General features: G+C 37.8%; 1 protein-coding gene across 3 annotated transcripts in view; it reads right to left on the bottom strand.

The window, feature by feature from the left end:
* mdga1 (MAM domain containing glycosylphosphatidylinositol anchor 1) overlaps positions 1-15,329 on the bottom strand; it is a 181,232-nt gene that overhangs the window by 74,066 nt on the left and 91,837 nt on the right. For all 3 annotated transcript variants that reach the window (XM_083540401.1, XM_083540402.1, XM_083540403.1), the window contains 2 exons: positions 5,964-6,160; positions 1,972-2,104 (listed from right to left, as the gene is read on the bottom strand). In XM_083540401.1, coding sequence (XP_083396527.1) covers positions 1,972-2,104; positions 5,964-6,160 — 330 coding nt within the window. The remainder of the gene's footprint in view (positions 1-1,971; positions 2,105-5,963; positions 6,161-15,329) is intronic.

Here is a 15,329-nt window from a genome sequence, read left to right as displayed (position 1 = left end):
TGGGGTTGGGGAGGGTGTTGTATTGAAACTACATTCATAAATATGTATGTGAAGTAAAAAAAATAACATTATAAGCCTAGACTATATAATCTGGGTGTTTCCTTGTTTCTCTTCTGTATTTCCATACAGATATCGTGATCTTGACTGTTTGATGATGGATTAGGACCCAAATAATGGAGCAAATCACAAATTGAAAAAATAAATGTTGATGTGGGGAGGGTTTTAAAGCAAACACAATCTGCAGGATGGATGCAAATACACACCATTTTGCATTGGGCAAAAAATAAATACACTTTTAACATAAACGTGTCAATTATCAGGTCATTGTTGGAAAAGTGGAATCGTTTTTTTAATGATAGCTAAGAAGAAGAAGAAGAAGAAGAAGAATAGATGCAGAAGCAATTCTTAATGCTTGCTACACACTACCTGAGGAGGTATGTTTTAAAAAAAAAAGCCGGATAAAATCTGATTGGCTGCTGATGGCTGTACATATTAAATAACCCAGAAATGAATCCAAATCCACCAACAGCACAACAAATATCAGCTCAATCTGACTTCCGGTTCCTGCAGCCCTGAGCAGCAATTAAAAAAGTTTCACGTTTTACGTTTCAGGACGTGCTGCCGTTATAGAAAATCAATATCTGATCAGAAACTAGGCTTCGACACCGTGATATAATGCAAATATGAATCATATTAATAAAAAAGAAACATTTACAAATATGTTCCATTAAATGTTTCCGCTTCATATTGATGCTCAAAAGCCTAGTTTTGAATTTCATTGTTCTGATTGGACAGAAAACGAGTGTGCGGTTCTAGTTTGTTAAAAACAGAGTCGGGGTTCATCTTTGCTACCCAGCTTATTAAAGCTCATTTTCCTGCACACTTTCTACAACTATAGAAGATGGAAGTCCTGCCGGAAAGCTTGTGTGTGTGTGTGTGTGTGTGTGTGTGTGTGTGTGTGTGTGTGTGTGTGTGTGTGTGTGTGTGTGTGTGTGTGTGTGTTTGCTCTGTTCTCTTTTTATTTTCTCATTCCAGACTGCTTTTTTTTTTTTTTTTTCTTTCTTCTCTGAGAGAAGAGAATAAAAAACGAACAGAAAAACAAATCACTCCTTTAGTGCCGGGGCGTCTCGCAGTGCGCTGCATTTCGGAGTGTGTGGAAAAACAAATCACAATTTATGCCAGTGGTTTTGCTCCTCTGTGCACTTCTATCAAAAAGCATAGACCTGCTTATGCAATATATTTTTTGCATGAATTAAAAAATTTAAAAAAGAAAAGGCATTTAAAAAGATAAATAAATAAATAAATAAATAAATAAATAAATAAATAAATAAATAAATAAATACGCAATCAAACACTAAATAAACCAATAAAATAAATTCATAGACCAACATATAAATAAACAAACAAAAAATTTATAAATGCATAAAAAGAAAATATTTTACATTTCGTCCTTTTACCTGCTTACGCAATAAATTTTGACGTAAATTTGTAAAAAAAAAAAAAAAAAACGTGAAAACAATGAAAAAGTTGAATAAATGAATAAATAAATAAGCAGGCAAACACTAAATAAATCTATACAAAAGTAAAAGCATTGATAAAAAAAGTGAATAAATGTAGAGGTACAAAAATAGGCCAATCAAATAAATGATAAATTAATAAATAAAAATTCAAATTGTAATTCGCATTTATTTATTTCTTCTACTTCGATTTCTTGTTATAAAGCATTAATAATTGTTGCTTGTATTATTTTTTATAATTTTTTTTAGTGAGACACACTTCAAAACTTGTCCCATGAAATGTCTAATGAAAGCTTTTGTTTAGTTATTTTTATTTTGTGTAAATTAAGCAAGTAAATAATTACATTACGCTTCGCACCGCAGGAGTCGATTGGCCAAACTGTCAGCGTCAAAGAGTACGAGTGTGAGACAGATACAGGGAAAACAGAACTGTTTAGAAAAAAGTTTAACTCACTGGTGGCGTTTGTTAACCGGAAGGTAACTGATGTGTCTGGTATGTCACAGACGTTGCGGACGGACACCTGGCATGTGTAGTTTGCAAAGTCCTGAGGCCTGAGATTCTTCAGCTTTAGCACCTTAGTTTCACCCTGTAAAAAATAAATAAATAGAAATCTAAATCACACACACACACAGTGGGTAAAATGTTATGAATGCAAGGCTAAAATTGAATACCTCAAAAAAAATGTATGCAAAATGTAATCTTTTCAATCCGCTGTTAAAGATTTAGCACACCGCCCATTTTTTTGCAAACAAGGACATTTGCTGATTTGCTCTAAATGGTTAATAAACATTTATTTATTTCTTTACCCAACAACCTACCCGTTATTTATTCATGAATAATTTAAATATTTAAATAAATAAAAAATGTATACAATCAATCAATTAATGTACACAATTAAAATATTTAAATAAATAAAAAATCATAAATACAATCAAATCATCAATTCACAAATAATTTAAATATTCATATAAACAACAAATAAATACAATAAATAAATGAAATAAATAATTGGTTAAATTTTCTGTCTGGTATTATAACTATCATTATTTGTGGAGCTTGAGGAAACAAGGGGTACGGAGCGCACACCTGATGGTGGTTTTACTAATGACTGTTCTCTGGTTCAATAAGCAGAAAAAATGCAGTCACGGTAGAGAGAAAGTTTGTGTGTGTGTGTGTGTGTGTGTGTGTGTGTGTGTGTGTGTGTGTGTGTGTGTGTGTTTGTGTGTAGGTGTGTGTGTAGGTGTGTGTTAGTGTGTTACAAAAAAGTACTTAATTTTTTGTCTACACTTACACACTTATCACCTTTGAATTATTCCTCTTGCACAGCAATATAGCGCCCCCAGTGTTTCTGCCACTTCTCGAATGTGTCCTGAATGTTTTCTTTTTAAAGCGTGTCAAACACCTTCTGCGAGTCGTGCTGGATCTCCGCAATGGTGAAGTCCACAGGAGCCAAATTTGCCGCTCAAAACACATCGGACGACTCGATGCAGCATCGCCGTAAACATGCCAAAATCATGTCAAACATCTCCATCTTCTGACTTGCTGTCCATGATGAAATCCCAGATGTGGTAACACACACGGTCAGAATAACACCGGTTGCACAGCTCCCGATGTACACAAGACGACGTCTTTCGGCACGCTGACATACGAAGGTCGGTGCTCCCTGTGACTGTGCGTGCAGCCTTTTGCTGCCACCTTTTGGCGTGTCATGAAACAAGTCTCAAAACTTTTTGACGCCACCTTACCAGGTTCTCGCCATGAGTTTTGCGTAGACTGACGACTTTCTCAACTTATTTGTGGAGATCCAAGAGTTAAACATTTAGGGGAGTAAATACTTTTGCAATCCCCTGCGCAATTGTATTCCAGTCTGAATATTCAAAAAATGCAGTAAAGAAATACAATTCAAAAAGCCAGCATGCTCATATTTGGAACGTCATGAGGTCGTCTTTTCTTTCTCCTCTCTTATAGCTGCAAATATTGACCACGTGTCTGCAAATCCAGTGCCCCAATACCTGTTGTTCTTTTTAAATGATAAGGGCAGGAATTATTCAAAACAAACCCAAAATACAAATCCCAGGCCCTATTTAGGAATGACTGAGAGGGGGGACATTAACTTTTGAATGAGGCATGATTTCACTGATTGTGACCATGTTTTATTTATTTATATATCGTATTTTTTTTATTTGTGCATTATTGTAAACGACCTGTTAGAGTCACGGTAAGAATGAGCTTGATTGCGTGCTGATTTTGGAGCCAAAGTCGAGATGTTTCAGCGCGACACCAGGGGAGGTTACGGCACGTCTACTGCTTCTTATATGAAAGGAAACCACAGTGGACGTGAGAGTGTGTGTAAAACTGGGAGTTGATTGAAAATACTATCAGAAATAATGACTTGCCTCTTGAACAAAGTGATCCGGGTCTATATTTTTTTTTAACAGCCATGATTTGGATGGAAACTAAAATATTACTAACAATATACCGCCCCAATATCAGATATTTGTTAAAAACAATTTTCTTTTTTTAAACGTCGTGGTTTTGGGGGAAGTGTGCGGACAGCAGAGATTTAGTAGAAATATAATATTAAATAAGAATTTTTTTAATTATTAATTTTTTTTTTTTTTTACTATTTTTAGTTACAAATTTTTTTATTATTTTTTTTAATTATTTTTAGCATCATGATTAATTCTGAATTATTTATGGACAATCCCTTTTACCCAACCTCAGATGAGCCACAGATGTTAAATAAATGCAATGCATATGCAAATGTTCCTGTATTAAAATCAATTCTCAGATGTATCCAGATTACTGTGGATGCCTAAAACGCCTGAGCTTTTCTCACAGGGTTCTTGGTTTGATGCTTTAATGCTTCTACATTTCCACAAAAGTTCAATTTTCCTACTGGACAAACTCTACTGGGTGCTATATTTAACCACCTAAAACATTTTTTCTAGGACAACTAGCACCTTTAAAGGATACAACTCCATTTTTAAGGGCACGTCTGCTTGCGCTACTGTTTTCATGCCAAGATTTCACTCCCTGAACGTTGTTAAACTGCAGCCTGGGCCTTTTGTACAGTGACTAAATGGTACTCTGTACTGCCTGAAATTAAATTAAAATAGTTTTTTTCGAACTGTGAAACCGAAATTTTCAATTTTTGGTGAAGAAAAAAAAATAAAATAAATAAATGTAAAAATAAACACACACACACACACACACACACACACACACACACACACACACACACACACACACACACACACACACAGTGCATTCAAAAAGTATTCAGATCCCCGTCAATTTTCCAATAGATTTTCTTCTCATTAATCTCCACTTACTACCGCATATGGACAATTATACATTTTACAAAATAAAAAAACCCCTGAAATATCACATCTACAAAAGCTGTTAGACCCTTTGCAACAACACCAAATGTTAGCTCAGGTGCCTCCCAGTTTTTTTTTGATCGTTCCTGACATGTTTATTGATTGGACATGATTTGGAAAGACACACACCTCTCTATAAAAGGCCTCACAACTCACAATGCATATCGAAGCAAAAAACTAGCCATGAGGTCAAAGGAACTGCCTGTAGAGCTCCCAGACAGGACCTGCTGCAAGGCACAAATCTGAAGGGAGACGAATTCTTAAATGGAATAAGTTTGGCGCAACCAGGACTCTTCTGAGAGCTGGTGGCCCAACCAACCTGAGCAATCAGGGGAGGAGAGCTTTATTATATTTACAGTACACTATGAAAGAAAAGAACAGATTTGTCAGGGCACCTAAACCGTCCTAATACAGCCTGCTCCGCTTCATCATGGAACCACCACGAACGGGATCGTCACTGAGGGTCATCTTTAAAAAAGTTTACTTTTGCCGTCTTGATACGGCCAAGCGACAGATCATCGTACTGTGCTTGAAGTCTTCTACGCCTTCGTTACAAGGACCTGCCACAATATTAAAAGGTAACTGTGACTATTTTTTATTGAAATTAAATAAAACGATATTCACGCTGCCAAACCGCAAACCTCCGCAGGCTTTTGGAAAACAATACCTTCAGACTGATAAAGGCATCAACCCACCCTGCTATTGATCATTTATCCATACTAATTGCAGACAGAACGAGGAAGAAGAAGAAGAAAAAAAGAGGCAGAACACCAGTCCATACTAGACCATGACATTTTTCTTGCACCGAAAAAAATACACTCATTTAAAGTTCACCACCAGCCGTAGTGCGCAATCGTGGGCATCAGTGTGCTCATGTAGACCGAACAGAACAAATAGTCATTTTCTCTCCGCACTTGTGTAGCTGTCGTCTAGCCTTCGAGTGAAGCCCAGATATTTGAAAAACATGATCGTGAAACCTTTTTAGGAGCTTATTGTGAGGACACGAACAGAATTTTCTATCTATACCCTTGTGAAAAACAAAAAGTGCTAAATGCTGTGTACCTGGGTGTATAAAGGCTCGTAGATGTCCACACCGTTGTCTTTGCTCTGCTCAATCGGAACACTGCCTCGTTTCCAGATGAAGCGAGCCGGAGGATTGGAGTTGACGGTGCAGCGCAGAAACACAGTCTTCTCCTGGTAGTAGTTTCCTCTCACATCGCTGATCGTCTGGTGTACCGTGAGCATGGGTTTATCCAAGTCTACAATCCAAACACACACACACACACCTTGAGTTGTTGAATAAAATCACCATATTTGCCAAATAAGTCACAAAAAAGTCACAGTTATCTTCCATTTAAAGTCATTCGGACTTTACAATAGCTACCTCACTGAAGTTAGCTATATGTTACTATGGTTACATGTATTTCTAAAGCACGGCGATTAAAATGACCGAGACTACACCTTTCAGCCAATCAGAATCGGATATTTCTGACTGACCACAGTATATAATAATATTTAATTTTATAGATTTAAAAAGTATTGTATTAATGCCAGTGGTGTAAAATATTTAAGTAAAAGTACCGTACTGAAGTCATTTTTGGTTACTTTGCTAGTTATATTTTAGATATAATCCACTTTGACGCGCTACTTAACGACATTTATGATATAATATCTGTAGTTTTTACTCCACTGTCTTTTAATTGACAATGATTAATACTAATTACATTTGGCACCTCTGTTGAAGACACCATTAAGTCTCAACACTCACCTAATTGCAGCTGCTGCCTGGGAACGACTGCTTTTTTTTAAGCACTGCTGGGATCATTTTCAGTCCAAGAGCTCGAAACAATTCCAAAAACTTCGAGAACCCGTGAAAAAGTTGAACTAAAATTTCATCCCTCTGTGAGACTGAGCGCTGCATCGAATCACAGTAAGCTCTGAATCTATGGTTTTACTAAAATGATGGACGAATTGGATTTGCCCGTTGAATGCCAGTGGTGGACGAAGAACACAAAGTAGAGAATAAATATTATTCCAGTAACGGTGTCCCTTTCTACTTTACTTAAGTAAAATGACAAAAGTATTTGCCTTCTCTATGCGCTATGACTTATTACGGCTATAATGTTCCTATTATTAAGTCTCTTTGCTTAATTAACTCAGTTTATGTAAAAAAAAACTTGAATGTTACTCTCATCGCACCAGTCTATTATTAATACGATATTAATGAGTCAAACACTGATTGATAATATTTCAATTATCGTAATCCCAAAACCAAAGTGTTTTTTTCCAACTATTTCGAAGTAATTTACACAACGTGTGTTGTGGCGCGTTCGAGTCTGGAGTTTCTTCATCATTTATGTTCTGCTTGCTGTCGAACTGACGCTGAACTGTATGTTGGTGAACAGTAGATACACCGAGCGCCAATCGAAACAAGAGCGTGCGCTCGACCCTGATTGGTGGATTGCTGCGAGTTTGACCAGTTACGTTTTGAAAATGTGAAAATGCAGTAAAGTTAAAAGTCAAAGTCTCGCCGAATGGAAATACTTCAGTAAAGTAAAGCGAAAAAGCTTCTTAAGTACGGTAATGAATTGCGTTTACTTTGCCACCTCTGTTGGATATTAACGGTACTTCAGCTTTGCGACATGATCCTGTCATTTTACATGCTAATTAAAGATCCCTTTGAAGATTGCTTTCCTATTTAAGTTTTTTGTATTGATTTGTTCGATATTTGTTTGATATGTTGAACAGGTTGTTTGTTCGATTGGTAACGCAGTCTTGAAGTGTACAATTTGATTTGCGTTTTAGGAAAAAACAAATCAACTGTTTTTTTTTTTTCTTTTTACTAACGTGTGTCTTGGTGTCGCGGATTAGTGCATCTTCGAGCCTACGTTTACTCGAGTATGATTTTTCAGACACTCTTTACACCTCTGCTTAATGCCACTGTTAGTGTTAGAAACGAATGATCCTAATCTACAGTAACTCTTGAATCTTGAACAGAAACAATTCATATTCTGGTCTCTATGGTCTTTTTTTTGTGTGTAAGATTTCGCATTCCCTAACAAATGAGCTTATCATATGTTAATTGGTCCGTGACAGAAAACAGAAGCAATGGCGGCGAAACAGTTTTAGAGAAACGTTCCATTCCCGTCTCCCATATGTCCCGAGTTCACTATATTGTTCTTGTGTAACTTGCTGACAGTTTGACGAACTGAACATAAGTAGCGTCTACAAAAATGCCCCTTTCCTGTTTTAATTAGGTGAAAAAAAAAAAAAGCTTCGATGAATTAAGTTAGGAATCCTGATAGACACCTGACAAAGAGCTCCAGGTTCTGTGGAGTATTAGACTGGAAGACGCATATAATATTCAGTAACACAAATGCAGACACACACACACACACACACACACACACACACACACACACACACAAAACACAACCACAGCAGTAATTTCAATCATGCAGAAGCTACGGAGTGGCAGAAAATATCTGGAGACAATAAGAAAGAGATGGAGTTGTGTGTGTGTGTGTGTGTGTGTGTGTGTGTGTGTGTGTGTGTGTGTGTGGTGTGTGTGTGGTGTGTGTGTGTGTGTGTGTGTGTGTGTGTGTGTGTGTGTGTGTGTATACATATGCGTGGGTATTCACGAGATATACAAAAAAATGGGTATCCATGTACATGCTCTTCACAGCATGTGCGTAATTAATCAAACAAAACATGGAGGTGGAAAGGAGAGTTTTCGAGCGCGGTCAAAGAGCTCACGGGGAAGACGCAATGTGGAACTTTAAGGCGGGAGTGAAATCTTTGCTTCTCTGGGTCGTAAAATTCTTATATACTCGTATACCGTGAAACTGAGCGAATCAAGTGATCTGTAAATCAACAGTAGACACCTGAAGGGGAAAAGAAAATCCAGAGTGAGCAGTATGAGTGACAAGCTGAGTGAGGAATGGAATAAATAAAGAGAGAGATTGATTTCAAGGGTCGAAAAAACGGTCTTTTGGGTAGACATCGGGGTCCTGATCACATGACCACAGGCATTGAGCATTTAAATGGCCAGGAGAATATTTGAGAAGACCGACGAATGTTCAATAACAGATGCTCTGACGATAGTTCCAATTCCTCCATCATTTAATGCGCTCTATTTAATGTGCTTAAATACTTTATGGACAAAACTATTGGGACACCTCACCACATAGTCTGAGGCATTTAGTTGTATAAAACCAGCTCCATGAAGATATGCTTTACACGGTTTGGAGGCTAAACGAAATAAATGAGAAGAGAGATTGATTTTCAGTGTCAGGAAAAAAAAAAAAAAACGGGCTCAGGGTAGACATCAGATCACATGATCCTCAACTGAAATTGAAGAGTTTTAGAGGAGGGATTTTGAAATCTATGTGGGGCAAAAAGCCATTTTTCAACCACTATTAGAAGTTTTACATACACTATTTAACAAAAGTATTGGGACACCCACCCTTTCCAGCCATATGTGGTTCTTCTGCCGAATTGTTACCCCAAAATTGGAGACGCGCAATTTTATAGGACGTCTTTGGATGCGGTGGCAAGAAATGTTCCTTTCACTTGGTCTAAAAGACTCACAACTGTTCCAGCATGACAATGCTTCTGTGCACAAAGCCAGCTCTATGAAGACATGCTTCACCTGGGTTGAAGTGAAAAATCTCCTGCTATAGAGCTCCAAACTATATTGATATATGATGATATAATACGACGAACCGGAACACTGATTTGCTTCCTCAACCCAACTACACGGATTATGGAGATTCCGGGGCATCATGATGGGGAATCTCCACAGGCAAACGCCAAATAGTTTTAGTAGAACATCTTCCCAGAAAAGTGGAGGTTATCATACCAGTAAATTGTGACTAAATGTGACATAAAGTGGTATAAAATCACATACTAATGTTATGGAATGCCAAATATGTTCACTGTAACAAAGGTGGCCGTCTGTCTCTTTCCACCAGCGCCGAATAGCCGACGTCTCTACAGTGGCGTCTAGCAAACGACTGAGACAACAAGTTTGCGCAACCCCCTAATTCACATGCACGCACAAACTTCTATACACAGAGGAACGCGAAAACTGAAGCAGGCCATGCTTTTGATCCGGGGCTGCAGCTCGTCTATTATTCATGACTCTTCACAGTGCCTACATTGGAAAATAATCAGACAGTGGGCAGGCCCTAAAATGCAAAATAGACAAGGAAAGAATTTTTCCTCTTTTTATGGTTATTTACAAATCATTATGCTTCTCATGCGTTTAGGGTTTAGAAATTGCTTTGTGGGTTTTGTTCCTTGGACACACACAGGGTTTGAAATCTTGCCTAATACAGGAATTAAGGGAATTTTATGTTGGTGAATTCAAATGAACTTGTATCTCTGCATTTGGTTGGACAAGAGCATGGTGGATTTTACAGACTTGGATCTGAGAGCGAGTGGGGAGAAGTTATTGCTCTTGTGATTCAGACGAAGAAAAAAGACGGAAAGGAAAACCAAAGGAAATCAGCTCCTAAATCAACTGCTGGCATGGTGCTGAACGGACAGCGTTCAGACTCTACTAACTAACTATCTATCTATACTACATATACAGTTCCATGTCCTAATTCTGTCAATGCTAACAAACTATATTGACAAAATATTTTGGGCTACCTGACTTTCCAGCCATATGTGACTTTTCCCCAAACTGTTGGGGAAAGACAATTGTATAGGACATGAATTGTATAGGACCCTTCACTTAAACTAGGAGATGCAAACCTTTTCCAGCATTCCAGAGCCAGTTCCATAAAGAAACGCTTTACATTTGTTGGAGTGGAAGCACATGCTACAAGCACATGCTAAAATCTAGAGAAACATCTTCCCAGAAGAGTGGAGGCTATTAAAACAGCAAATGGGGACTAAATGTGGAACAGGGTTTTCCAAAAAAAAGTCCACAAACAAAAGAGCCAAGACCAAGCTGTTCTGAGGTTCTTGTTAACATAACAGCACAAACAAGACCGTTTTAGCTGCTACTATGTATAAATGATAACTGACATGTTTTGCAGCCATTATGAGACATTAGATGTAACTATGAATGGATAAAAAGTGGGATAAAAAGTGGGATAAAAAGTGGGATAACTACCTGCGCATTCAATGTGAGCAAACATTCTTCCAGCCAATCAGAATCGAGTATTCAGACAGACCACAGTATGTGAGGAATGAAACACTTCGGTGTTCAGTGATGTTATTGGAAATGAATAAATTCGGTTTATTCCTTCTATGAAACACAAGCCAGTGCCTTTTAAGTCAATTACTCTGTTAATGAGGGAAATTAATACAATAATAGCTGACAGCAAAAAATAATCACTCTGTGCTACATTACACTATTTAAATGTCGTGAAACAGTTGATTATGGTCCTTACACGGAAGCATGTGTCAATCAAGCGAAGCTTAATTGCGCCGCTCTGACATATTTAGTTCTCCGTTTATTCCTGAGTATGTCTCTGGGATCTTAATTGGGATCCTGGGTTTCAATCTCTGCCGTAAAAAAATATAGGATGTTTACGAGCAAGTGCGTAAATATGGCACGTGTCCAAGTCAGGGTTTTATAGCTCTATCACCTCATAATGTGGTTAATATACGTCCCGCCTGTGAAACACACACCCACACACACAGACGGAGAGTCAATTCCCTTTAATCAATTAGTCAGTTTTGCCCCTCAGCACTCGCTCCTAATGTGCGCAGGATCCATAATGTATTTAAATGATGCCTTCAGGTGATGCCATAACCAAATAGCAATGCAGACCTTCTTTTTTTATTATTAGATTAATTAGCCATCGAGAACATTATCGATCCAGGAGATAAACGGATCCTTGATCAATGCCTGAGCATCAGATGCATTTTACTGTGGCGTGGCTCAAATCCAGGGCTTATCACGTGCTTCGGTGTGAAAGTTCAGCTCAAACGGCTTCATTGGGATTTAGGACGAGTTCTAATGACCTTGTTCGCTTTCGGCTTTAAACAGGGGGCAGCTGTAGGGATCGTTTAGGGGTCAAGGGATTGGAAATCAGAAATCCTTGTCCGCAGTGAAAGGGACGTCTGTTTTTTTTTTTTTTTTGTCCTTCTGATTATGTCTAATCCGTAAATTTGAAATCAATTACTTGCTAATAATCTGTCCGTGTGTTTAAATTGTTTTTTAAATGCAGACACCAAAAACAAATATTTTGCACCATTTACATACTGATGAAAATAGGATTTAAAAAAAATAATAATTTTGAATAATAATCCTTTTTGTTTATTGCTTAATAACCTTTTAAAAACGAGGCAGGCATCTCCCGCATTTCCAATTTAAATTGCTATTTGAAAAAACACATTCAATTGAAAAGTACGTTGAATATATCATGTTGCTGAAGGTTGTGAGTTCGAATCCCAACACTGGTGATCTAGGACTGCTCAGATACCTCAACAATGCTCATAACACTTGACAGTGATGAGAATGAGATATATGTAAGTTGTTCTGGATAAGGGCATGTGCATCAAAAGGCCATGGGTTCCAATCCCAGCACCACTAGGCTGCCACTGCTGGGCCCCTGAGCAAGGCCCCTAACTCTCAATTGCTCACTATAACTGAGATATTTGGCTCCGGAAAAGGGCGCTTGCCAAAATGTTATAAATGAAATGTAGAAATCAACTCCATCAGTAAAACTTAATGAAACAACTTTTTTGGTCGTGTTTTCATTGTTCTCTTTATTATTTATCTTTAATGGCTTTGTTTCAATTTTGCAACACAAAGCTGTATCTCAAATGTTAATGGCCACAATATAAATCCATCAAATTGCTCTGACTTATTGTTTTCCAAATGAATTACGTCGATGACCAGAAACGAATGACAGCTACGAAGCAGGTTTTAGTCTTCAAAATCGCATAAAACCGCAATAAAATGATATATCCATTTTTTTAGTACATTATATATATATATATATATATATATATATATATATATATATATATATATATATATATATATATATATATATTTATATATAGATATAGATATATATAGATATATATGATATCTCTATCAGTTAGACTAAGTAAAAGATTTTTCTTTTTTTTTCTTTTCGGTGTCATGCATTTTTTTTTATCTCTCTCTCTATCTGGCCTACTCTCATTCATTTGTTGCGTTTTCATAAAAATAGGGTGCATCAAACTCTATTGGGCAAACAAAATGAAGGATGGATGGATAGCTGATTGGGTGAGTGGACGGTTGGACTGATGGGTGACTGGATGTACTAAGCTCAAGGTTCTCAAGGTTTCGCGATCCGGCACTCTTCATACGTATTGTAAAGCTCAGTAGCTCCTAGTTTTATAACCATGAAGTCTGTATAAGACTGTAGAAAGAACATTACTTATAATCTTATACTCCAGTGCTCATGTTAGTTCTCACTCTCCAGTGTTCTGTATTGTTGAAAAATTTATGATCAAACTCTTGATATCACCCAAATGAGGATGGGTTCCCCTTTTGAGTCTGGTTCCTCTCAAGGTTTCTTCCTCATAACATCTAAGGGAGTTTTTATTTCTTGCCACAGTCGCCACGGCTGCTCATCAGGGATAAATACACATCATTCACCTTGACTGTTGATTTCTGTAAAGCTGCTTTGAGACAATGTCTGTTGTGAAAAGCGCAATAGAAATAAACTTGACTTGACTAAGCAGGATGGGTAGAATGGCTGGATGGAGAAAGAGATGGAGAAGTAGATGGATGGATAAACGGGTAAGTAGCTGGATGAGTGGTTGCATACATGAAGAATTTGATGAATGACTAATAGATAAGAGAGGATTGGATAAATAGATGGCTGGATGGCTGGATGGCTGGATGGATGAATGGATACATGGATGGATGGATGGATTGATGGGATGACTGATAAAAGGCTTGATGGGTAATCAAATGGACTTCTTGTTTCATTAAGAAAAATGGCAGCTACGAAGCCGATTCAAAGGGACTTCAATGCTCAGAGAGGCAACTGGCATTAAATAATAGATCATTTTTCTTCCAATGAGGTTGGTTTGGTTGGGGGTGGGGGACTGAAATGCCAGGTTGAGTCCAAGAAACCAAAAAAAGCTTAAGGCGCCACACACAAACTCACACGCACAGTCCACATTTAATATTTTCGCCGAGATCTATCGTCTGCTTTCTGAAATGTGAAATAAGTCTATCCATCCCACTGAGCGCAAATCCAATAGCGATTTCATGCTTTAGCTTAGCGCCACTCTGAACTTTTTGTTAGTGTTTAGTGGCTAGAGTTAGCCCACAGTTAGCCCACTTTCTTCCCTACAGGCAACCAGCTTTCTTTGCTTTTTTTTCCCCCCTATCCTTTAATCCTAATTCTTTTTTTATGCAATTCAATAAAACTTTTCGGACGTTGCTATGCTTATTATTTGCTATGCTTATTATTCACGATAACTTTGTGTGCGACGGGAGCAGCTTCTAGCGCGAGCTTCCCGGTTTATTAAACTCATTTCAGACCGCTCTCGCCTACAATAAACACTTATTTATGCGGCGAGACGTGCTTAAACCGGAGGGTCTTTTTTAATTAAAGCGCCAGGCAGGGCTGAGGAATCACGCTGCTTGGCTGAAGGGGGTAAAAGGTGAGCCAAGAGTTTCCAAGGTCAACACTTGCTACAAAAAAGTTAAGCCAAGTGGTTTCCCAATGGAGCTACTATAGGAAGGTTCTATAATTGCTTGTACTTCCACTTAGGTCTGTTAATTGGCCTAGATTTTCTTTTATTTTAGGTTTTGTCACACAGGCATGCAAACACACACACACACACACACACACACACACACACACAGAGGTACTGAAAGAGGATCGGGCCGTCAGCTACAGATGGTAGGTGGTAATGCTGTTTTTAATTGGCCTTTAAGAGTAATGGGTACTGTTAAACGGTGCCTATTTCTGTAAAACATTCACTGCAGAGCGCATCTGGTTGCCATGTCATCTGTCTTACTGAACGAGCTATCGACCCCGGAACAGGAAAATGCAGCCGTTCGATAATGAAATGCACACTGATAGACTCCATATGCCATCCTATTAACTCTATATATTCTAGAGTCCCCTTTGCTGCAGAAAGAGAAAAGTACACCATGTTATACTGCACGTAAATGGTATATTACTTTAATCAGTCAGGAGCACAAAACAATATGTTGTTAACTATATTTTTTAATATACCATCCATAATGTGGACGGGAATCCTGCAAAGAAACAAACATACGATAGGATGAGTATTCTTTTTTCAGGATATATAACAAAATAGATGCATTCAAATACCCAACCTGAGTAGGATTTCTGTGCTGGAATTTTGGCCTTCTGTTGTTCAAAAACTCAAATAATGAAGACCCACATACCCGTAGCTTATGCTGGTATACGACATTGACGTAGTATGATG

Source organism: Silurus aristotelis (genome assembly GCF_946808225.1).
Source record: "Silurus aristotelis genome assembly, chromosome: 4".
NCBI classification, from domain to species: domain Eukaryota; kingdom Metazoa; phylum Chordata; class Actinopteri; order Siluriformes; family Siluridae; genus Silurus; species Silurus aristotelis.
The sequence above is the reverse complement of the archived record's forward strand: the minus strand, read 5'-3'. Positions and strand labels throughout refer to the sequence as shown.